The sequence below is a fragment of the Ranitomeya imitator genome, chromosome 4 (assembly GCF_032444005.1).
Source record: "Ranitomeya imitator isolate aRanImi1 chromosome 4, aRanImi1.pri, whole genome shotgun sequence".
NCBI lineage: Eukaryota > Metazoa > Chordata > Amphibia > Anura > Dendrobatidae > Ranitomeya > Ranitomeya imitator.
Genome location: NC_091285.1, coordinates 332,250,959 through 332,274,379, shown reverse-complemented (window position 1 = coordinate 332,274,379; position 23,421 = coordinate 332,250,959). Strand labels below are relative to the sequence as shown.

At 47.1% G+C, this 23,421-nt stretch overlaps 1 protein-coding gene across 1 annotated transcript in view; it reads left to right on the top strand.

Moving 5' to 3' along the window:
- Positions 1–3,029, top strand: part of MOV10L1 (Mov10 like RNA helicase 1) — a 317,167-nt gene extending 314,138 nt beyond the window's left edge. Inside the window, exon 26 of the mRNA XM_069764946.1 lies at positions 2,542–3,029. Within this exon, the coding sequence (XP_069621047.1) occupies positions 2,542–2,551 (10 nt within the window). The 3' untranslated portion in view covers positions 2,552–3,029. The remainder of the gene's footprint in view (positions 1–2,541) is intronic.
- The last annotated feature ends 20,392 nt before the right edge of the window (positions 3,030–23,421 follow it).

Here is a 23,421-nt window from a genome sequence, read left to right as displayed (position 1 = left end):
TGCATGTGGCGCGCTGCAGGGGAATGTGCAGAGAAGTAAATGGTGTGTGTGTAGGGGGAGGAGAGGGCAATGATGGGGATGGTGGGGAGGGGAGGGCAATGATGGGGCTGACGGGGAGAGGGCAATGGTGGGGGAGGAGAGGGCAATGATGGGGCTGACAGCGCGAGGGCAGTGATGGGGATGGTGGGGGAGGAGAGGGCAATGATGGGGATGGTGGGGGAGGAGAGGGCAATGATGGGGATGGTGGAGGAGGAAATGAAGGAAGTGGTGGAATGGGCAAGGATGGGGATGGTGGGAGAGGAGGAAACAATGGATGCGGTGGAAAGGGCAATGATGGGATTGGGGGGAGGAAATGCAGGAGGTGGTGAAATGGGCAATGATGGGCGTGACGGAGAAGGCAATGATGGAGGTGGTGAAGAGAGCAATGATGGGGTGGGGTAGAGGACACTAATTGTGTGTGGACAATTTGAGTGGGGATAGGGGGATTTATTATGTGTGGGGAGAATTTGGGGATGGAGGAATTTATTATGTGTGGGGTGAGATTTGGAGTAGGGATGGGGGATTTAATGTGTGGGGGAGATTTGAGGACACAAAATGAAGAGCAAAAGGGGAGATGGGGCATATATGAGGAAACAGTACAGGGGAATGGGGGGCATGTATGAGGAAACAGTATGGGGGAATGGGGGGCATGTATGAGGAAACAGTATGGGGGAATTGGGGGCATGTTTGAGGGAACAGTATGGGGGAATTATGGGCATGTATGAGGAAACAGTAATGGGGAATGAGGGCATGTACGAGGGAACAGTATGGAGGAATGAGGGCATGTATGAGGAAACAGTATGGGGGAATTGGTGGCATGTATGAGGAAACAGTACAGGGAATTAGGGGCATGTATGAGGAAACAGTACGGGGGAATAGGGGGCATGTATGAGGAAACACTATAGGAGAATGGGGGGCATGTATGAGGAAACAGTATGGGGGAATGGGGGCATGTATGAGGAAACAGTATGAGGGAATGGGGGCATGTATGAGGAAACTGGGAGAATGAGGGCACAGTATGAGGAGCGATGTGAAAAATGTATGTGGACAGAGTTCGGGGAGTGAGGGTGATGGGATGTGTGCAGACACAGTATGGGGAGTTAGGTGAGCAGGTAGTATAGAAAGTGAGGGGTAAATATATGAGGAGATAGTATGGTGAACAGGGGATGTGAGAGGAGACAGTATGAGGAGGGAGGGGAATAGTGTGAGGAGACAGTATGGGGCGACAAAAGGGAGTGGGCACAGAATAGAAACTGAATAGTGGGGGTGTAGCATGGAGGAACAGTGTGAGGGCACAGCCAGGAGAGGACAGTGTACCAAGGAGGGGGAGTGTGATGATAGAGAACAGTATAAATACTGGGCCCTATAGGGGGACACAGTATGAGAGGACAGTGTGAAGAAGAGGCCGGTATGGAAAGGAGAGGTCAGTGTGAAGAGCATGTACCATAAGAGGGACAATGTGGGGGTCATAATTTGTGCAGACAATATAGTGAGGGGCAATTTTTTATTCAGGAGCATTTTGATGACACTTGTATCTTTAAGGGTATCATGTGGAAATTTTCTGCAAAAGAGCGGAGAAGGTGGAAGTCTGCAGAGACGCTGTGGATGAGAAAACGCATCATGGGATCTGGACAAGATGAAGAAAAGAAGGAGAATGACTCCAGAGACGACGTAATCTATAAGGTACCTCGATGTAAATGTTATTTGTGATACTAACTCTCATGTTTTTATTTATGTTAGGAGCATTAAAGAGAATGTCCAGGTTTGTGATGAGTCTGCAGTTATTCTTTGTGACTGCAGACTTCTGACTTCTCGCAGTGTGCCCTGCACGCTGTCAGGATTCTCTCGTGCTGGCGATTTAGATACATGCGGCCACGTGCTGACTAGACATGTGTGGCCTCACTCAATGAAAATTAACTGAGTGAGGCCAGGCACATCTAGTCGGAATGTGGCCAGAGGTATACAAATCGCATTTTTGTGCTGACATGACTGTGCACAGGCAAGGGAGAATCCTAAAAGTGTGCAATGCATTAATTCTGAGAATTCAGAAGTCTGCAATGTCAGAATTCAGCTCTGCAGGTTCCTGTAGTGGTTACATGGACACTTCACTCATATGCGACTTTCATACTTGTGGTCCTGTGACAACGAGCTTCTCTTCCTGCTTCTCTCAGTTTTTCACTGATCATTGAGAGCATTAGGGAGAGCAGCTCGTCGGTACATGACTAAGTGTCTAAAATCGCATATGTCCTTGGTGGGGGGGGTTGGGGGGGTTAAAATGAATTTTTGCCCCGGGTGCCAGAAACCCTAGATACCCCTCTGGCCTCGTGCATTCTAAACATAAAGGGTCAAACAAAGATATTTATAATGCAGGGGCCGGTCTCTGATTCTGGCAGCATGAAGCGCTCGACAGGGTCACTTCATTTCCCACACTGATAAAACATTGTGTTTATTTTAAGTATACAAGTAAACTGCTGCTACATGAAATATTTGTTATATTTTCAGGTGCGATTAATCATTGGGAACATGGCTTCTAACCAACCGGCAGAAGATTTGACTGGATAGATCCATCGTCATCCACCAGTTCTACATTCTTATAATATTATGGTTTTCACATTTTGCCCTAGAAACAATAAGGGTGATGGCATTAATGTGTCGGAGTGATCTTTTGATCTAACACTATTGCACTATTTTTTTTCAGTTTCTTTTTGGAGGCAGTGTGTTTTCCATACCTATGGTACATAGCTTGCTTTTCATGCAGTAACAATTGTTATTCTGTAATAAACTGCTCTCTGGTTAGGGAAGTTTTATTTCAGTACTAACTCCATCTAGTGAATTGCCCTTCAATACAATGTAGGGTACAAATAAAAATACCGTTTGTATTTTTGATGTCATTAGGAACCCTTCTTATCATGGTAACTGCCATTACTGCTTCCTTGTTGTTCACAGTATTTGTTAGTCACAATGTATGTTAATAAAAGCATATCAAGAGTTAAGTCTCTAATTCCCTTTTGGGTTAAATTTTTTTGTCTCATTGTAGTTCTAAATAATGCAATTTAAAATGCAATTCATTTTATAATATTTAAACATATTTAATTGAAAATGTTGAAACACTTTTACTCTTGGTCGAACAACACCAGTGACTGATGTATAATTTTATATGAACTTTCATCGTTTTTTCACCCATCGACTTAAATGGGTGGTGGAAAAAATGCACCAAAAACGCAGATATCATGTTTTGCTGCGTTTTTTGTGCCAAAATCTGATTCTAGGGAATAGGACTTTTTTTCAACACTAAACTTCATCAGCATTCACAAGAGACAAATCTAGCATGCCCAAACCGCAGCAAGAAAAGCAAGGAAAACCTGCTTTTTTTCTGCAGCTTCATTCCTGCCAAGAGATCAGGATTTGCTGCAGGAAAAAAAACACTGAAAAAAATGCCTAGTGTGAACTTACCCTAAGCCTGGAGCTACACAGTGACTTTAGCTGAAACACAGGTTTTGCTGCCGAACGTCGCTATATAATCCCAAAACGGAGGGAAGCAATGAAGCCCAAATATAATGTATAAATCTTTACTCATAGCATATTTGAAAGTGTGAAAACGTTTTAAAAGGGTGATAAGGGCAGAGAATCCTGTGTGATAAGTCACTATATATATATATATATATATATATATATATATATATTTTATATATTATCTACAGACTGACTTTTTAGCAAACGTGAATTAATAAAATGTAACTTTGAATAAATATAGAGATGAAAACCCAAATCACAACAAACATAAAAAACCATAGAGATATTTTCTGTGCAAACCAAGCAAATAAGCTAATAATACCTGAAGCACGATAGGTGTGCTATGCCCCCTTAGGAAAACTCAGTCAAAGTTTTCAGTTGTTAGAGCGCAAGCGTCCAGATTGTCACCTGCACCCATCATACAGTTACGTCCATATATATTTGGAAAGAGACATTTTTCTAATTTTGGTTATAGACATTACCACAATGAATTTTAAACAAAGCAATTCAGATGTAGTTGAAGTTCAGACTTTCAGCTTTCGTTTGAGGGTATCCACATTAAAATTGGATGAAGGGTTTAGGAATTTCAGCTCCTTAACATGTGCCACTCTGTTTTTAAAGGGACCAAAAGTAATTGGACAGATAAATAATATGTTCATTTTTAGTACTTTGTTGAAAACCCTTTGCTGGCAATGACTGCCTGAAGTCTTAAACTCATGGACATCACCAGACGCTGTGTTTCCTTTTTGATGCTCTGCCAGGCCTTCACTGCAGTGGTTTTCAGTTGCTGTTTGTTTGTGGGCCTTTCTGTCTGAAGTTTAGTCTTTAACAAGTGAAATGCATGCTCAATTGGGTTGAGATCAGGTGACTGACTTGGCCATTCAAGAATATTCCACTTCTTTGCTTTAATAAACTCCTGGGTTGCTTTGGCTCTGTTTTGGGTCATTGTCCGTCTGTAGTATGAAACGACGAGCAATCAGTTTTGCTGCATTTGGCTGGATCTGAGCACACAGTATAGGTACCGTCACACTAAGCGACGCTGCAGCGATACCGACAACGATCCGGATCGCTGCAGCGTCGCTGTTTGGTCGCTGGAGAGCTGTCACACAGACAGCTCTCCAGCGACCAACGATCCCGAGGTCCCCGGTAACCAGGGTAAACATCGGGTTACTAAGCGCAGGGCCGCACTTAGTAACCCGATGTTTACCCTGGTTACCAGCGTAAAAGTAAAAAAAAAACAAACACTACATACTTACCTTCGGCTGTTTGTCCCCGGCGCTGTGCTTCCTGCATTGAGTGTGAGCACAGCGGCCGGAAAGCAGAGCGGTGACGTCACCGCTCTGCTTTCCGGCCGCTGTGCTTACACAGGGCAGAGAAGCAGAGCGCCGAGGGACAGACACCGGAATGTAAGTATGTAGTGTTTGTTTTTTTTACTTTTACGCTGGTAACCAGGGTAAACATCGGGTTACTAAGCGTGGCCCTGCGCTTAGTAACCCGATGTTTACCCTGGTTACCAGCGAACACATCGCTGAATCGGTGTCACACACGCCGATTCAGCGATGTCTGCAGGGAGTCCAGCGACGAAATAAAGTTCTGGACTTTCTGCAGCGACCAACGACATCACAGCAGGATTCTGATCGCTGCTGTGTGTCAAACTGAACGATATCGCTAGCCAGGACGCTGCAACGTCACGGATCGCTAGCGATATCGTTTAGTGTGACGGTACCTTATGTCTCTGAATACCTAAGAATTTATTCGTCTGCTTCTGTCCTGTGTCACATCATCAATAAATAAACACTAGTGACCCAGTGCCACTGGCAGCCATGCATGCCCAAGCTATCACACTGCCTCCGCTGTGTTTTACAGATGAGGTGGTATGCTTTGGATCATGAGTTGTACCACGCCTTCGCCATACTTTTCTCATTCCATCATTCTGGTAGTGGTTGATCTTGATTTCATCTGTCCAAAGAATGTTCTTCCAGAACTGTGCTGGCTTTTTTAGATGTTTTTTAGCAAAGTCCAGTCTAGCCTTTTTATTCTTGATGCTTATGAGTGGCTTGCACCGTGCAGTGAACCCTCTGTATTTACTTTCATGCAGTCTTCTCTTTTTGGTAGATTTGGATATTGATACGCCTACCTCCTGGAGAGTGTTCACTTGGTTGGCTGTTGTGAAGGGGTTTCTCTTCACCATGGAGATTATTCTGTGATCATCCACCACTGTTGTCTTCCGTGGGCGCCCAGGTCTTTTTGCATTGATGAGTTCACCAGTGCTTTCTTTCTTTCTCCGGATCTACCAAACTGTAGATTTTGCCACTCCTAATATTGTAGCAATTTCTCGGATGGGTTTTCTCTAGTCACCTTCCACGACCGCATAGGAGGATGTCTCCATTCCCTAATGGGGGACAGGAAGCACGAGAGGTTAAAAACCCCTACTCCCTCCAAATCGCCAGTGTCTTTCCTGTCCCCTATGGGGCATGGAGAGGTTCTCATATGCTGCGTGGCCGGCGACTGCAGTGTACCTGGTTATTCCTGCCGGGCAGTGGTGGTCGGGGCTCTGCCTTCCTCCTTTTCCTGCTGCTCCCGTCTCCCCCGGACTCGGGACCTTCCTGGCCCACCTGTGCCTCTGCGGAGGTAAAGCGGGCCAGTTATCCCCGGCGGTGGCCTCCATGAGCTCACCGCCTTGTCCTCCTCTCCTGCTGCAGCGTTCGGCGTCCCGGAAGTGACGTCATCGTTGCGCGCACGTCACTTCCGGTCCTGCGCTCTTTGCTGGAACGCAAGTTGGAGCGCATACACTTCCTGGTCCAGCCCCATAGCGCCCTCAGGACCGCCGACGCCGCATAGAGCACGCCTTTCCACATGGAGGCCTGCTCCAGGACCTGAGGAGGAGGGGAACCTGATTCACCTGTGCTGGGGGCTGGATTTATTCCTATATAAACCAGCCTGAAGACACCTCCAGGTAAGACGGATCTCTGTCACAATGGATGGTGCTTCCTGCCCTGCATCTGCAGAACCCAGCTCTGCCCCTGCTCCAGTAAATCCGTTGCGGGGTGGGTCCAAGGCTAGGATTAGTGGGGCCCTTCTGATCCTTACACCACTCTCCCTCTTTTTTTTCAGGGAGACAAGTCTGCTCAGAAAATCCCGGCCAAAAAGACGTCTAAATGTGCAATCTGCAATGTAAAGCTTCCCTCTCTATGGGAGAAAAAGCTGTGTGAGGGGTGCACGGATAAAGTTGTCAGAGCCGAGCAGCTTTCCCTCCTTGACGAAATCCGGGCCCTAGTCAGGCATGAATTACAAACCTCTCTAGCCACCTTCAATCCTCCTCCACAGCCACAGGGTCCCTCTCCTAAAAAAAGGAAAATACAATTTGAGGACTCGGCCTCTGAGTCCGATCATTCGTTTTCATCTTCTGAGAGATGGGGTGAATCTTCATCTCCTAAATTTGCGGAAGCAAGAAAATATTTTTTCTCCTCTGATTATGCTGACAAGTTAGTAATGGCTGTACGTAACACTATGGGGTTACAGGAGGAATCTGTTCTTCAATCTATACAAGATGAAATGTTCGGAGGATTGAAATCGGAGACAGATGGGGTTCCCGGTGCATAAAAATATCTTGGATTTAATATCTAAGGAGTGGGAGCTCCCGGAGATACGCCTATCCACCCCCTCTGAAATTAAACACAGGTTTCCCTTAGAGGCAAGTTCCCCTTCATGGGACATACCTAAACTGGACATACAGGAGGCAAGGGTAGCAAAGAAAACCTCACCTTTGAGGACTCCTCACAGTTGAGAGATCCGCTAGACAGAAAGATGGAAAGCTTATTAAAAAAGTCATGGGAAACATCCACATCGGGGTTAAAATCTAATTTCTCCTTCGCCACATTGGGGGACACAGGACCGTGGGTGTATGCTGCTGCCACTAGGAGGCTGACACTAAGTAAATACAAAAAGGGTTAGCTCCTCCTCTGCAGTATACACCGCCCACTGGCCCCAGATAATGCCAGTTCTTGCTTAGTGTCCGTAAGAGGCACACTGCATCTGTTTTTCTCCAGACGTTTTTTATTTTAACTTTATTTTTAACTTTGCGCAAGAGGATGATGGGGCGACAGACCTTTTTAAGGGGGCCGATCTCCCCCAAACATCAACAGGTGAGCACGGCGAGTTTTCTCCCCATACCCTCTCCTGCGATGTTGGATGTTCGGCCGTGGACTAGTCCTGTGAAATCCTAGGGGAGCGAACCCTTAGGATACATAGAGGCCACCTTCCAATGAACACGGTCCGACCGCCCTCCCTCTGCACCACCACTGAAGAACAGTGGTGCTGCATGGAGCTCCTCAGTCCCTCTCCACCCCCTCATCAAGAGGGCGGCGGATCGAGGTTGACTGCACCTCCCCTCATACCTCGCCTGAAGAGGACCTTAAGCAGTGAGTCTAGCAGGGGTGGGGGGCTCCCAAGCGCACAGCGGGCTCGGCCGCATCTTGTGGCCGGGCACTGTCAATTTAGTCCCCGACTTTGGCCTCAGCTAGGCCGCGTTCCTCCCACAGCGCGTGTCATGTGCGAGGGCCCGCCCAATGGTTCAGCGCTTCTCGCAGTGCGAGAAGCGACCCACAAACTTGGCGGCCATCTTGGATACGAGCTTCAACGCCACCTCCCGGTCTGACTAAGGCCTCTGGACACAGGATCTGGGTAGGTGCGCTGCACGCTAACACAGGCCCTCACTCCTGCACAGTGCTCCGCTTTACTAGCTGCATAGGTGTCTCACAGCCCTGCATGGAGGTCTGCCTAAACACAAAAAGTCTGCAAAACCAGTGTTCTTCACTTCTTGCACTTCCTGTCAGGCTGCGCTACCAAGTGGGCATACTGCTCCGCTCTAATGCTTGTTACCCTATATGCGCTCAGGAGCCCCCGCCGCAAATGAGCCCGCGGTGACCAGTCCCCCTGAGTGGGCTTTGCCACTTTCGCAGTCTATGGCTTCTTTGACTATAGCCATCGAGTCCCTCCAGGATCCAACCAGGAGCAGGACCACTAACCTGCCTATTGAGGAAGCTTCCCCTACGGCCGCGGAATCTTCAGCCTGCAGGGGCCGCTCTCATTCTAAGCCGTCATCTAGGAAGCGCGTCCGTAGCTCGTCCCCCAAGCTCTCTGGTGCCTCGGCATCTGTTAGCTCTGCTTCCCACTCTCGCTCCCCAGGCACCTCTTCCGGCCAGGACTCTGATCCTGAGTCTGATGGGCCTCTAGATCTGGAGTCGCCAGGGTTTCAGAGCTCTATAGATAGTCTCATCGAGGCCGTCAACCAGTCCCTTCAGGTTGATGAGGAACCGACGACCTCCAGTACGGATAACTGTCTTTCAAAAGGACCAAACGTACTCACAGGGTGTTTGCCAATCACCCGAAGTTCCAGGACATAGTCCAGCGACACAGAGCGTCCAGACACTTTCAGGGCCAAAGATCTTTGGAGTCCAAATATCCTTTTTCTCCTGATCTCCGCAAACAATTGACAGTATCTCCTCCTGTGGATCCTCCTGTCTCACGTTTGTCCTCTAAAACTATCCTATCCGTGCCGGATGGATCTTCTATCAAAGATCCCACAGATCGCCTATTTGACAGTCTCGCCCGTTCAGCTTTTGAGGCTTCAGGCTCGGCACTCTTTCCCTCCGCTGCTACCTGGATAGCCAAAGCCGTGACTTTTTGGGCAGACTCTCTGCATAAGACTGGTTCGGGGCGCCACGCCGGCAGAGACAAAAGCCCTCAGGCTTCATACAGGCCCAACCATTCCTAGAGGGGCCACTCCACACAGTCTAGGTCCAGGTGATCTCGTCCGGAAGACACCAGCAAAGTAGGGGGACGCCTTCTCTTGTTTCGTCATGCCTGGCTCGCAGTCATCCATGATGAGTGGGTCTGGTGTCCTCCGGTTACATAATCGATTTTTCCTTTCCCCCTCCAACCCGGTTTTTTGCTTCCCGCCCTCCCGAACTGGGAATGCGCACTCGGGCCTTTTCAAAGGCCATCCAGTCGCTCTGACAAGACTGAGTTATTGTCCCTGTCCCAGAGGACGAAAGGTTCTGCGGTTTTTATTCAAATCTGTTTATGGTCCCCAAATAGGGTGGAACAGTAAGGCCCATCCTGTACCTAATGCTCTTGACCAGATTTGTCAAAGTCTGTCATTTCAGGATGGAATCCCTCCGTTCCGTCATTGCCTCGATGGAACAAGGCGAATTCTTAGCATCCATCGACATCCAGGATGCGTACCTCCACATCCCAATCTTCCCACCTCACCAAAGGTTTTTTCGCTTCGCTGTTGGAGAGGAACATTTTCAGTTCATGGCCTTGCCTTTTGGCCTCGCCACCGCCCCCAGAGTTTTCACAAAGGTCATGGCAGCGGTCATGGCCATTCTGCATTCTCGGGGTCTAGTCGTGCTTCCCTACCTAGACGACTTGCTGGTCAAAGGCCCATCTTTCCAAGCCTGCGAGGAGTGCATCTGCATTTCCTTGGATACTCTTTTTCGGCTGGGCTGGTTGATCAACTTAAAAAAGTCATCTCCTGTTCCAGCTCAACGGATCTCCTTCCTGAGCATGACCCTGGACACCTCCCTAGGGTTGGTGCTTCTTCCTCGGGACAAGGTCCTGGCTTTTCAACAGGGGGTCTGGAAGCTTCTTCAGCCGTCCCCCTGTTCCATCCGTTTCGGCATGAAGGTTCTCGGGAAGATGGTGGCCGCAATAAAGGCGATTCCATTTGCGCAACTACACCTCTGTCCCCTCCAGCACGCTCTGCTGGAGACATGGGACGGGAGTCCATTTTCCCTTGACCGCCTGTGTCCTCTCTCCTCGGGTCAAGCAGACACTCCAATGGTGGATGCTCAGATTCTCTCTTCTCCAAGGAAGGTCCTTCCTCCCAGTCTATTGACTGGTAGTCACTACGGATGCCGGCCTCCTAGGATGGGGAGCGGTTTTTCACCATCACACTGCGCAGGGAACATGGACTCATCACGAGTCTCGTCTTCCAATCAATATCCTGGAGATACGTGCGATTCGGCTGTCCCTAAAGCGGTTCCATCATCTCCTAGTAGACCGCCCCATCCATATTCAGTTGGACAATGCCACGGCCGTGGCTTATATAAATCATCGGGGGCACCTGCAGCAGAGCTGCAATGCGCGAGGTAGAGCACATCCTTTGCTGGGCCTAAAACAACCACTCTGTCATATCGGCCGTTCACATTCCAGGAGGGGAGAATTGGGCTGCGGATTTCCTCAGCCGGCAATATCTTGCTTCAGGAGAGTGGTCTCTCCATCAGGACATATTCCAACAAATCTGCCTTTGATGGGGTACACCGGACGTAGACTTGATGGCTTCCTGGTTCAATGCCAAGGTACCCCAGTTTGTGGCCCGGGACCCAGAGCAATCGGGGCAGAAGCGTTAGTCTTTCCTTGGAGTCAGTTTCGCCTCCCTTACCTGTCTGCCCCTGCTTCCCAGAGTCATCAGAAATATCAGGGCAGAGGGTGTTCCAGTAATTCTCATCGCCCTGGATTGGCCTCGCCGGGCGTGGTATGCAGAGCTGGTCCAGCTCATCGCAGACATTCCTTGGCGCCTACCAGATTGTCCAGATCTACTTTCTCAGGGCCAGATCTACCACCAGAACTCAGGGGCCCTGTGTTTGACAGCATGGCCGTTGAATCCTGGGTTCTGACTCAAGCAGGTTTTTCCCGTGAGGTAGTTTCCACCTTGATCAGTGCCCGAAAGCCGGTGTCATCGCGCATCTACCATCGGACCTGGAGGATCTTCTTTGGTGCAGAAGCAGAGGTCGACCTCTGATGGTTTTCAACATCCCTACCATCCTGGATTTCCTCCAATCCGGTCTGGACTTGGGGTTTTCGCCGAGTTCCCTTAAAGGGCAGGTCTTGGCATTGTCAGTCCTTTTACAAAGAAGAATTGCTTCCAAACCTCAGGTCAGAACATTTTTTCAGGGAGTCTCACATCGTGCCTCCCTACAGAGCACCTCTAGAGGCTTGGGCCTTACTCTGGTCCTAGGGGTCCTGCAGGAATCTCCCTTTGAGCCGTTGCAGGACATCTCTATCTCTTCTTTCATGAAAGGTGACCTTGTCGCTATTACCTCGATCAGACGAGTCTCGGAGTTGGCTGCCCTTTCCTGTAGGACACCATTCCGTACGTTCCACCGGGACAAGGTGGTCCTCAGACCGTTCCCTACTTTCCTCCCGAAGGTGGTGTCTTCCTTCCACCTCAATGAGAATATCGTACTTCCGTCTCTTTGCCCTACTCCAACGCACCGCGTGGAGAAGGCTCTTCACTCCTTGGATCTTGTTAGAGCTCTCAGGAAGTACGTGTCCAGGACGGCATCTTTTCGACAGACTGGCCGCTTCTAAGTCGACAATCGCCAAATGGATTCGGTCGACTATTCAAGAGGCTTACCGCGTCAGATGCAAGCCTATCCCTGCAGGCCTCAGGGCACACTCCACTCGGTCGGTGTGTGCTTCCTGGGCCATTTGGAATCAACCATCTGCAGAGCAGGTTTGCAAAGCTGCGACCTGGTCTAGCCTGCACACCTTTTCAAAGCATTACAATGTCCATACTTAGGCATCTTCAGATGCAAGCCTGTGTAGGTGTATTCTGCAGGCGGCAGTAGCACACCTGTAGACAGCAGGTGCCATAAGTTTACACTGTTGGGTTGTTATTTCCCACCCAGGGACTGCTTTTGGACGTCCCACGGTCTTGTGTCCCCCAATGTGGCGATGGAGAAATAGGGATTTTTGTGTACTCCCCATAAAATCCTTTTCTCCAAGCCACTTATTGTGGGACACAGCACCCACCCTTGTTTTGGCTTGTTGCCTATGATGAGTGTTTTTAGTCTCTGACATGTTCCTACGGTTAAATCTTGTTAATCTCCTACTGCTTTACTACAAACTGGCATTATCCGGAGCCAGTGGGCGGTGCATACTGCAGAGGAGCTAAATCTTTTTGTATTTACTTAGTGTCAGCCTCCTAGTGGCAGCAGCATATACCCATGGTCCTGTGTCCCCCAATGAGTGGCTCGGAGAAAAGGATTTTACGGTGAGTACACAAAAATCCCTATATTGCTGCCACCTGTGTTGCCAGAGCCCTGTCTCATAGTAACATAGTAAGGCCGAAAAAAGACATTTGTCCATCCAGTTCAGCCTATATTCCATCATAATAAATCCCCAGATCTACGTCCTTCTACAGAACCTAATAATTGTATGATACAATATTGTTCTGCTCCAGGAAGACATCCAGGCCTCTCTTGAACTATCTCGTTGGATGGACGAGCTGGAGAAACATATTGCTCAGGGTACCTCCAGAGGGGAGCTATTGGACTCTCTTCCCATGCTCCAAAAGTCCTCAGCTCTCTTAGCGGATGCCTCTATGGAGTCTATTAGAATTGCCCAGATCCTTCGTCCAATCTAATTCTGCCCGTAGGGCCCTCTGGCTTAAAATGTGGAGTGGCGATGTTACCTCCAAAATTAAGCTGTGCTCCATTCCTTTTAAAGGTGATTATCTTTTCGGGCCCTCTCTGGATGAATTTCTGGAAAAGGCCACAGATAGAAAAAAGGCCCTTCCAGAACAGAAGCCAGTCAGAAAAGTTTTTTCGTGCCCCCCAATCTAATACCCCTCAAACAAGAGGTAACGGAAAACTGGGCGATGGAGCTATGCTAAGGGAAAAATATCCTCATTCCCCAGCAGCAACAGCAAGATAAATGACTCCGTCCCGGTGGGGGGGAGGCTCGCAAACTATATCCATCATTGGCGGGCCATTACCAATTGTCAATGGGTACTCAATGTTATTCAGGAGGGCCTTCTCAGAATTCATATCTTTCCCCCTCGGAATCTGAGAATTACCTCTCCGACCTCTCAGGGAGCATATACAATGATGATGACAGGCCTTGGGGACCTCCTAAAATCAAATGCAATCTCCCCAGTACCCCTCGAGAAATGGGGTTCAGGCCATTACTCTCATCTCTTCCTGGTAAAGAAGCCATCAGGGGAGGCGCGAGTCATAATAAATCTAAAAGATCTCAATTGTCATATCCTATACCGCAGGTTCAAAATGGCATCTGTGAAATCTGCTATTCCTGATAGGTCAAAATTTTTTCATGGCAACCATCGACCTAAAGGACACCTACTTTCATGTGCCGATTCATCCCCGGCACAAAAAGTATCTCAAGTTTGCAATACAGTTCAATCAACAAGTGAATCATTTTCAATTCAATGTGCTCCCTTTCTCGCATTTCTTCAGCACCAAGAGTATTCTCCAGGATAATGGCAGAGGCCGTTTCTCACATCCGTAGTCAGGGAGTCTGTATTGTTCCATACCTGAACGATCTGCTGCTTATAGCTCCCTTGGCTCAGATTCTCAATGATCATGTTTCAAAAACCCTCGACATTCTCAAAACCTTGGGGTGGCTCCCAAATCTGAGGAAGTCCCAGCTACAACCTTCCAAATCAAGGAGGTTTCTGGGGGTTCTGTTAGACTCAGTAAAACAAATAGTTTTTCCTGGAAGATCATCGTCGAGCGATAATAGAGAAGGTTAAAGATCTCGGAGAGGACAGATCTTCGACTCTACGGAAAAGCATGAGTGTCCTAGACTATATGACGGCTTGTATTCAGTCGGTATCTTGGGTTCAGGCCCATTCCAGAACCCTTCAAGCCCACATCCTCGCAAACTGGGACGGAAATCCGGGTTCCCTGAACAAGAGTACACACTCTGGGGCGAGTGAAGGCATCCCTAGCATGGTGGTTGAACCCCAGAAATATCCGCAGGGGTGTGAGCTGGTCACAATCCCCCCTTGTAACAATAACAACCGACGCCAGCAAACGAGGCTGGGGGGCAGTCATTTTGCATACTTCCTTCCAGGGATGCTGGAATCAGGCAACAAGCGCCAGATCCTCCAACTTCAGGGAGTTGAAAGCAGTGGAGGAGGCTCTCCTTGCAGCAGGCAGCCTAATATAGGGGAATCATGTCAAAATTTATTTGGACAACACGACAACTGTTGCTCACCTCCAACATCAGGGGAGCTCAAAGTTCAACAGTTTAAGAAGCATCTCAAACCGAATATTCTGTTGGGCTGAAAAGCACCTTCTCTCTCTCACAGCCGTCCACTTGAAGGGGTCTTCCAACCTGCAGGCGGATTTCCTGAGTTACCAGGACATTCAGCTAGGAGAATGGAGCCTGAACAGAAGAGTCTTCAGGATGTTGGTAGACAGATGGGGTCTACCAGAAGTCGATTTATTTGCCTCAGACCAAAATTCGCAGGTCCAAACTTTTTTTTCCCTGAATCCCAGGGACAATTCCAAAGGAGTGGATGCTCTTGTCCAGGCATGGAACTTCCAATTAGCCTACGCCTTCCCGCCAATCCCAATATTGGTGAAATCCCTTCGACAGATCCGAGAGGAACAGGTGCCAACCATCCTAGTTGCTCCAGTATGGCCAAAAAGAAGCTGGTTCAATCTCATCATCAAACTACAGAAAGACAGTCCAGTTCACCTGCCAGTAGATGCCGACCTCCTTCAGGGACCCTTCCAGCACCAGAATCCCAAAATTTGAATCTAGCGGCCTGGTTACTGAGGCCTAGGTCCAAAGTGCTAGAGGGCTGTCGGATGCTGTAATTTCTACTTTGCAAAAGTCCAGGAAGTCTGTTAATAATGCAATCTATGGTAAAGTGTGGAAAACATTTTCGTCTTTCTGTCTACCTAATAAACCAGATTCACTACATCCGAATATATCACAAATATTGGACTTCCTTCAGCGTGGGTTAGAGTTAGGCTTTAGACCCAGCACTGTAAAGGTTCAGGTTTCTGCTCCCAGCGCTGTTTGTGACCAGGACCTGGCCAACCACCGTTGGATCAGAAGATTCATGGTATCAGCTCTAAGATCGCAGCCTAGGAAACCACCCATGGTACCCTCATAGGACTTGAATCTAGTCCTCAGGGGGCTCACGCAAGCACCGTTCGAGCCCTTAACTTCCTGTTCTCTATACCTGTCATACAAGGCTGCCTTTCTGGTAGCGATTACCACTGCGAGACGTATGGGGGAGCTTCAAGCCTTATCGGTTAGAGAACCCTACTTCTTAATTACAGATGACTCTATAATTCTCTGGCTTGATCCATCTTTTCTGCCAAAGGTGGTGTCTGACTTTCACCGTTCTCAGAACATTATTCTTCTTTCCTTCTGCCAGAACCCGGCAAACCCAAAAGAAGAAGAGTTCCATTCTATCGATGTTAGACGGACTATTCTACATTATCTTGAACAAACTAGCTCTTTCAGAGTTGATCAAAACCTGTTTGTCCATCTGTCAGGTCAGAATAAAGGAAGGGTTTGAAGATTCTATCACGTCACTCCTCCTTTAAAATAGGGTGCTCAGAAAAGGGATGCCACCCCTACATCCAGACAATGAAAAAATCCGGCACTCCAAAAAAGATAATTATATTTTATTGATTATAAATCCAGTTTTCAGTTATAACTGAAAACTGGATTTATAATCAATAAAATATAATTATCTTTTTTGGAGTGCCGGATTTTTTCATTGTCAGAATAAAGGAAGGGGGCGTGGCTTGGACAGCAATGGAGTAGTACGTGCTGTGCCTGAGCTCCTGAGGAACATCATCTAAATCCACCAACATTAGGGCTACAATACAGAGTTTCAAAGAATAACTATCAGAATTGCATCCAGCACCTCATTTGGGTCATTTGGAGCCTAGAATTATCAACAGGTGCCTTATACTTGGCCAGGAATCTTTTATCTGCCGTGAAGCCCACAACACCGCATGATAGAGGCCTTCCCGCCTCAATCTTCCTACTTCCTCTTGGCCAGTGTACTAATTGCTGCTGACTGAGGTAAATTAAGCACCAGCTTAACATTAGGCCTACCCCCCTGAATGCTCCAGAATAACAAAAACCCAAGTCCATGCCCTCATCATCTCTCGCCTTGACTACCTCAACCTCCTGCTCTGTGGCCTCCCCTGTAACACTCTCGCACCCCTCCAATCTATTCTAAACTCTGCTGCCCGACGAATCCACCTTCCCCCCCGCTATTCCCCAGCTTCTCCCCTCTGTCAATCCCTTCACTGGCTTCCCATTGCCCAGAGACTCCAGTACAAAACCCTAACCATGACGTACAAAGCCATCCACAACTTGTCTCCTCCATACATCTGTGACCTCGTCTCCCGATACTTACCTACACGCAACCTCCGATCATCACAAGATCTCCTTCTCTGCTCCCCTCTTATCTCCTCTTCCCACAATCGTATGCAAGATTTCCGGAGCAATACAAAGAAAAAAAACCACCGCACCGCTGCTATCTAGTTAGATTCTAAAAATGCAACAACCCAAACTGATCAGAGAGCCAAATACCTTACGGGGTGCAGCTTCCAAAGTGCAACATAATAGTCCAACAAAAGAAAAAAATGAAGTGCACTTACCCGTATATGCTGGTCACAATACTTTATTCGGACATGGTACAAAAAGTGCAGGGAGGGATGTGAAAAAAGCGGACAACGATCGTTTCGTGCCTCAGCACTTCAACGGGTCCAAAACTGGTTTTGGACCCGTTGAAGTGCTGAGGCACGAAACGATCGTTGTCCGCTTTTTTCACATCCCTCCCTGCACTTTTTGTACCATGTCCGAATAAAGTATTGTGACCAGCATATACGGGTAAGTATGCAAGATTTCTCTCGTGTATCACCCCTACTCTGGAACCCTCTACCACAACACATCAGACTCTCGCCTACCATCGAAACCTTCAAAAAGAGCCTGAAGACCCACCTCTTTATTATGTATACCCTTCCTTACATGTAAAGCGCCATGGAATAAATGGCGCTATAATAATAAATAATAATAATAATAGCGCTTAGGAGGGAATAATATTCATCCGGCGGTGAAAAACAGTGAGAGCCGTGTTTGCCCACCCACAGTGGTCTCGCGACAGTGGGCTGTAAAGCACCGAGCCACCCGGAGACTGATCGGACCAAGCGACGCGCCTCTCCTGACAAGAAAGAAGACGAAGATACCGAAGCGTGGACCACACATAACTGTCAGGTACAATACCTCCAGCGCAACGGTGAAGGGGCCAGTCTGCTTCACGCTCTGTGACTCTGAGGACAGAGGGCGCTGGAGACCTGTGACGCCATTGGCAGCTGCAGGGACTCGGGAGGCGGCGGACCCCTCGGCCAGAACACCCGACAGGAAGAGTGCACCTCTGTCAGACCTGAGGCAGAGGTGAGGCGGCCGCCAACGGTCCCCTGCAATCAAGATGTGAGACCCCTCGTGGACCACAAAATAAACACCGGGGACTCGGGAAGGCTTCCCTTAAGACGCAGTCATTACAGCTCCAACAAACCAGCGGCAGTAAGGAAAATTTCGGCGGTCCCCCTGCAACTGAAGCAGCATTCCATTTCAGCAGTGATGGAGAATCGGGGACACAACAGGGAGGCATCCCTGAAGATATAGATCCCCACAGCTTCCCTCAACAGGTTGCTCAATATCCCGGTTTCTTGTTCTCTAGCACTGACAGGATCAATACCAGGTTGGGATCTCTTGCAAGATCATTACTAGGTTGGGCTTACTGCTGTATCTATAAACTGTGCCACAATCTACTTTTAGTACCCTAAGTGCTTTGTACCTATATAACTGCATTAACACTTTAGGGTCATAAGCTGGCCATATTAACTCTGGACACTAGTGAATGCTTTGAATGTACATAATCATTATTAAGTTCTCATACTTTGCTAAATCTATTTGGGGAAGTTTATTATCTTACTTGGTACTTATATTAGCCAATTCTAACATTTATTGATAATTACCCTGCTGGGAAACCGATGATTTGTAGTTTATTAGTATAAATGATATCTCAGCATGCTCTAAAACTTTTGTAAAGAAGTATTGCTTGATTTTGAGGGATAGAAACATTTCAATCTCACTGTTATATTGACATGCTCTATATCTCTTAAAAACAAATGCTCAGTGTTCACTTGAATTGGAAAGAATATACCTCTCCATTTTAGCTTTTTATACCATAAGAGGTTTGTTTTCTGTCCAGATTCCTTTTAGGGTCTGGGACCACCAATTGGAATAGTATCCTTCCAGTTGTGTGGATATTCTACCAGTTAAACCTGAACTCTTTTATCCAGATTCTTCTTTAGGTTTGGGACCACAGTCTGTGGAGAAATCTGTTGTCTTTTTGGACATTTTTTTTTACCAATACTTCTTTATACTAGGCTTGAGGCCCTTCAATATGAGTAAAAAACCAACAAAGACCAATCTGGCCTCTACTCAGAAAACTTCAGGGAACTGTAGCAATCTAAAAAGAGACTTAATTTACAATATGAGCCCTGATAATCACGTTCACCTCATCGTGGAGATACAGACCAATCTCTAATTCATGCTGCCAAACATAATATAAAAAGTAAATAGAGATAATAAAGATATCAGCCCCTCAAAATCTAACTACTACACAACCCTTTTGAACAAAAAGAAAAGCCCAGAAGAATACTCTGATAAATTTGCGGAACATCACGATACAGCAGCAATTGAATCAGATGATTCATCTTCCTCATACTCCTATCCCTGGGCCTGAAACATCTCATCCCAGAAAAGATTCAGAGCATGAAAATTTTAACACATCTGATATGGAGAGATATCTATCTAACCTAGCAGACAAAATCCATAATAGTTTATTAGTCACAATAGAAAAACAGACAAAAATTTTCCAAAAATAACTTTGACATGATTGGCCAGAAACTGGAAAATCATGACAAAAGAATAGGGCTCATAGAAGAAAAATCCATATCTACTGTCAAAGAAAACCAAGAGATCAGATCTGAACTTCAATCTTTTAAAGAAAAAAATGGCAGACATGGAAGATAGAAGCAGGCACAATAAAATTAAAATTAGAGGTATCCCTCTAATTTTCCCTCTGAGAAATGATTCTCCCAAATAATCTCATGGAATGTACTAAAGAAGTGTTCCGTAAAATTATTCCAACTCTAACAGACCAAGAATTGACAATAGACAGGATCCACAGACTTCCAAAGCCCCCAAATATTGCTAAAAATCTTCCAAGAGATACTATCTTGCGGATACATTTTTTCTATATTAATGGAAACTCCTTTTTTTTACAAAGGAAAAACACATGTCATACCTACTGTTATGTAGGCAATCCAGTGACACAGTGTGCCAGCAATCAGAGCACATACAGTGATCTGACAATAACCCCAAAAACAATAGAACGAGCTCTGAGACGTGGAATCTCTGTAGACCGCAATACCTGAACCTATCCTAAACACAACTAAAGGCAGCTGTGGATTGCGCCTGTTACTACCTATGCAACTCGGCACAGCCTGAGGAGCTGACTAGCCTGAAGATAGAAAAACAAGCCTGGCTTGCCTCAGAGAAATACCCCAAAGGAAAAGGCAGCCCCCCACATATAATGACTGTTAGCAAGATGAAAAGACAAACGTAGGGATGAAATAGATTCAGCAAAGTGAGGCCCGATATTCTAGATAGAGCGAGGATAGCAAAGAGAACTTTGCAGTCTACAAAAAACCCTAAAGCAAAAAACCACGCAAAGGGGGCAAAAAGACCCACCGTGCCGAACTAACGGCACGGCGGTGCACCCTTTGCGTCTCAGAGCTTCCAGCAAAAACGAATAGACAAGCTGGACAGAAAAAGTAGCAACAAAAGCAAAAAGCACTTATCTAAGCAGAGCAGCAGGCCACAGGAAAGATCCAGAAGCTCAGGTCCAACACTGGAACATTGACAAGAAGCAAGGAAGACAGAATCAGGTGGAGTTAAATAACAAAGCAGCCAACGAGCTCACCAGAACACCTGAGGGAGGAAGCTCAGAAGCTGCAGTACCACTTGTGACCACAGGAGTGAATTCAGCCACAGAATTCACAACAGTACCCCCCCCTTGAGGAGGGGTCACCGAACCCTCACCAGAGCCCCCAGGCCGACCAGGATGAGCCACATGAAAGGCACGAACAAGATCTGGAGCATGGACATCAGAGGCAAAAACCCAGGAATTATCTTCCTGAGCATAACCCTTCCATTTAACCAGATACTGGAGTTTCCGTCTAGAAACACGAGAATCCAAAATTTTCTCTACAATATACTCCAATTCCCCCTCCACCAAAACCGGGGCAGGAGGCTCAACAGATGGAACCATAGGTGCCACGTATCTCCGCAACAACGACCTATGGAATACATTATGTATGGAAAAGGAGTCTGGGAGGGTCAGACGAAAAGACACAGGATTGAGAATCTCAGAAATCCTATACGGACCAATAAAACGAGGTTTAAATTTAGGAGAGGAAACCTTCATAGGAATATGACGAGAAGATAACCAAACCAGATCCCCAACACGAAGTCGGGGACCCACACGGCGTCTGCGATTAGCGAAAAGTTGAGCCTTCTCCTGGGACAAGGTCAAATTGTCCACTACCTGAGTCCAGATCTGCTGCAACCTGTCCACCACAGAATCCACACCAGGACAGTCCGAAGACTCAACCTGTCCTGAAGAGAAACGAGGATGGAACCCAGAATTGCAGAAAAATGGAGAGACCAAGGTAGCCGAGCTGGCCCGATTATTAAGGGCGAACTCAGCCAACGGCAAAAAGGACACCCAATCATCCTGGTCTGCAGAAACAAAACATCTCAGATATGTCTCCAAGGTCTGATTGGTTCGTTCAGTCTGGCCATTAGTCTGAGGATGGAAAGCCGAGGAAAAAGACAGGTCAATGCCCATCCTACCACAAAAGGCTCGCCAAAACCTCGAAACAAACTGGGAACCTCTGTCAGAAACAATATTCTCTGGAATGCCATGCAAACGAACCACATGCTGGAAGAACAAAGGCACCAAATCAGAGGAGGAAGGCAATTTAACCAAGGGCACCAGATGGACCATTTTAGAACAGCGATCACAGACCTCCCAAATGACTGACATCTTTTGAGAAACGGGAAGGTCAGAAATGAAATCCATCGAAATATGTGTCCAAGGCCTCTTTGGGACCGGCAAGGGCAAAAGCAACCCACTGGCACGTGAACAGCAGGGCTTAGCCCTAGCACAAATCCCACAGGACTGCACAAAAGTACGTACATCCCGTTACAGAGATGGCCACCAGAAGGATCTAGCCACCAACTCTCTGGTACCAAATATTCCAGGATGACCAGCCAACACCGAACAATGAAGTTCAGAGATAACTTTAGTAGTCCACCTATCAGGGACGAACAGTTTCTCCGCCGGACAACGATCAGGTTTATTCGCCTGAAATTTTTGCAACACTCGCCGCAAATCAGGGGAGATGGCAGACACAATGACTCCTTCCTTGAGGATACTCGCCGGCTCAGATGAACCCGGAGAGTCGGGCACAAAACTCCTAGACAGAGCATCCGCCTTAACATTTTTAGAGCCCGGAAGGTACGAAATCACAAAATCGAAGCGGGCAAAAAATAACGACCAACGGGCCTGTCTAGGATTCAAGCGCTTGGCAGACTCGGGATAAGTAAGGTTCTTATGATCAGTCAATACCACCACGCGATGCTTAGCTCCTTCAAGCCAATGACGCCATTCCTCGAATGCCCACTTCATGGCCAGCAACTCTCGGTTGCCCACATCATAATTACGCTCAGCAGCCGAAAACTTCCTGGAAAAGAAAGCACATGGTTTCAACACTGAGCAACCAGAACCTCTCTGTGACAAAACCGCCCCTGCTCCAATCTCAGAAGCATCAACCTCGACCTGGAACGGAAGAGAAACATCTGGTTGACACAACACAGGGGCAGAAGAAAAACGATGCTTCAACTCCTGAAAAGCTTCCACAGCAGCAGAAGACCAATTAACCAAATCAGCACCCTTCTTGGTCAAATCGGTCAATGGTTTGGCAATGCTAGAAAAATTACAGATGAAGCGACGATAAAAATTAGCAAAGCCCAGGAATTTTTGCAGACTTTTCAGAGATGTCGGCTGAGTCCAATCCTGGATGGCTTGGACCTTAACCGGATCCATCTCGATAGTAGAAGGGGAAAAGATGATCCCCAAAAATGAAACTTTCTGCACACCGAAGAGACACTTTGATCCCTTCACAAACAAAGAATTAGCACGCAGGGACCTGGAAAACCATTCTGACCTGCTTCACATGAGAGTCCCAATCATCTGAGAAGATCAAAATGTCATCCAAGTAAACAATCAGGAATTTATCCAGATACTCATGGAAGATGTCATGCATAAAAGACTGAAACACAGATGGAGCATTGGCAAGTCCGAACGGCATCACTACATACTCAATCCGAGCGCCAGGAAAAACGCATTGACATTACTCAATGCAGGGTCTCCCGGCGCAAGAGAAAATGCCCAGTCCTGAGGGTCGCCGCGCAAAAAAGAAATAATAATCAAAACCTGTTGAATAGGATTACCAGAAGAATGAGGTTTCAAGGCCAGAAATAGCTTACAATTATTTTTGAAATTAAGAAACTTCGTTCTATCACCAAAAAACAAATCAGGAATAGGAATTCTTGGTTCTAACATAGATTTCTGATCAATAGTATCTTGAATCCTTTCTACATTTGTAACGAGATTATCCATTGAAGAGCACAGACCCTGAATATCCATGTCCACACCTGTGTCCTGAAACACCCAAATGTCTAGGGGAAAAAAAAGACTGAACACAGAGCTGAGAAAAAAAAATGTCAGAACTTCTTTTTTCCCTCTATTGAGAATCATTAGGTTTAGGCTCCTTGTACTGTTATGTAGGCAATCCAGTGACACAGTGTGCCAGCAATCAGAGCACATACAGTGATCTGACAATAACCCCAAAAACAATAGAACGAGCTCTGAGACGTGGAATCTCT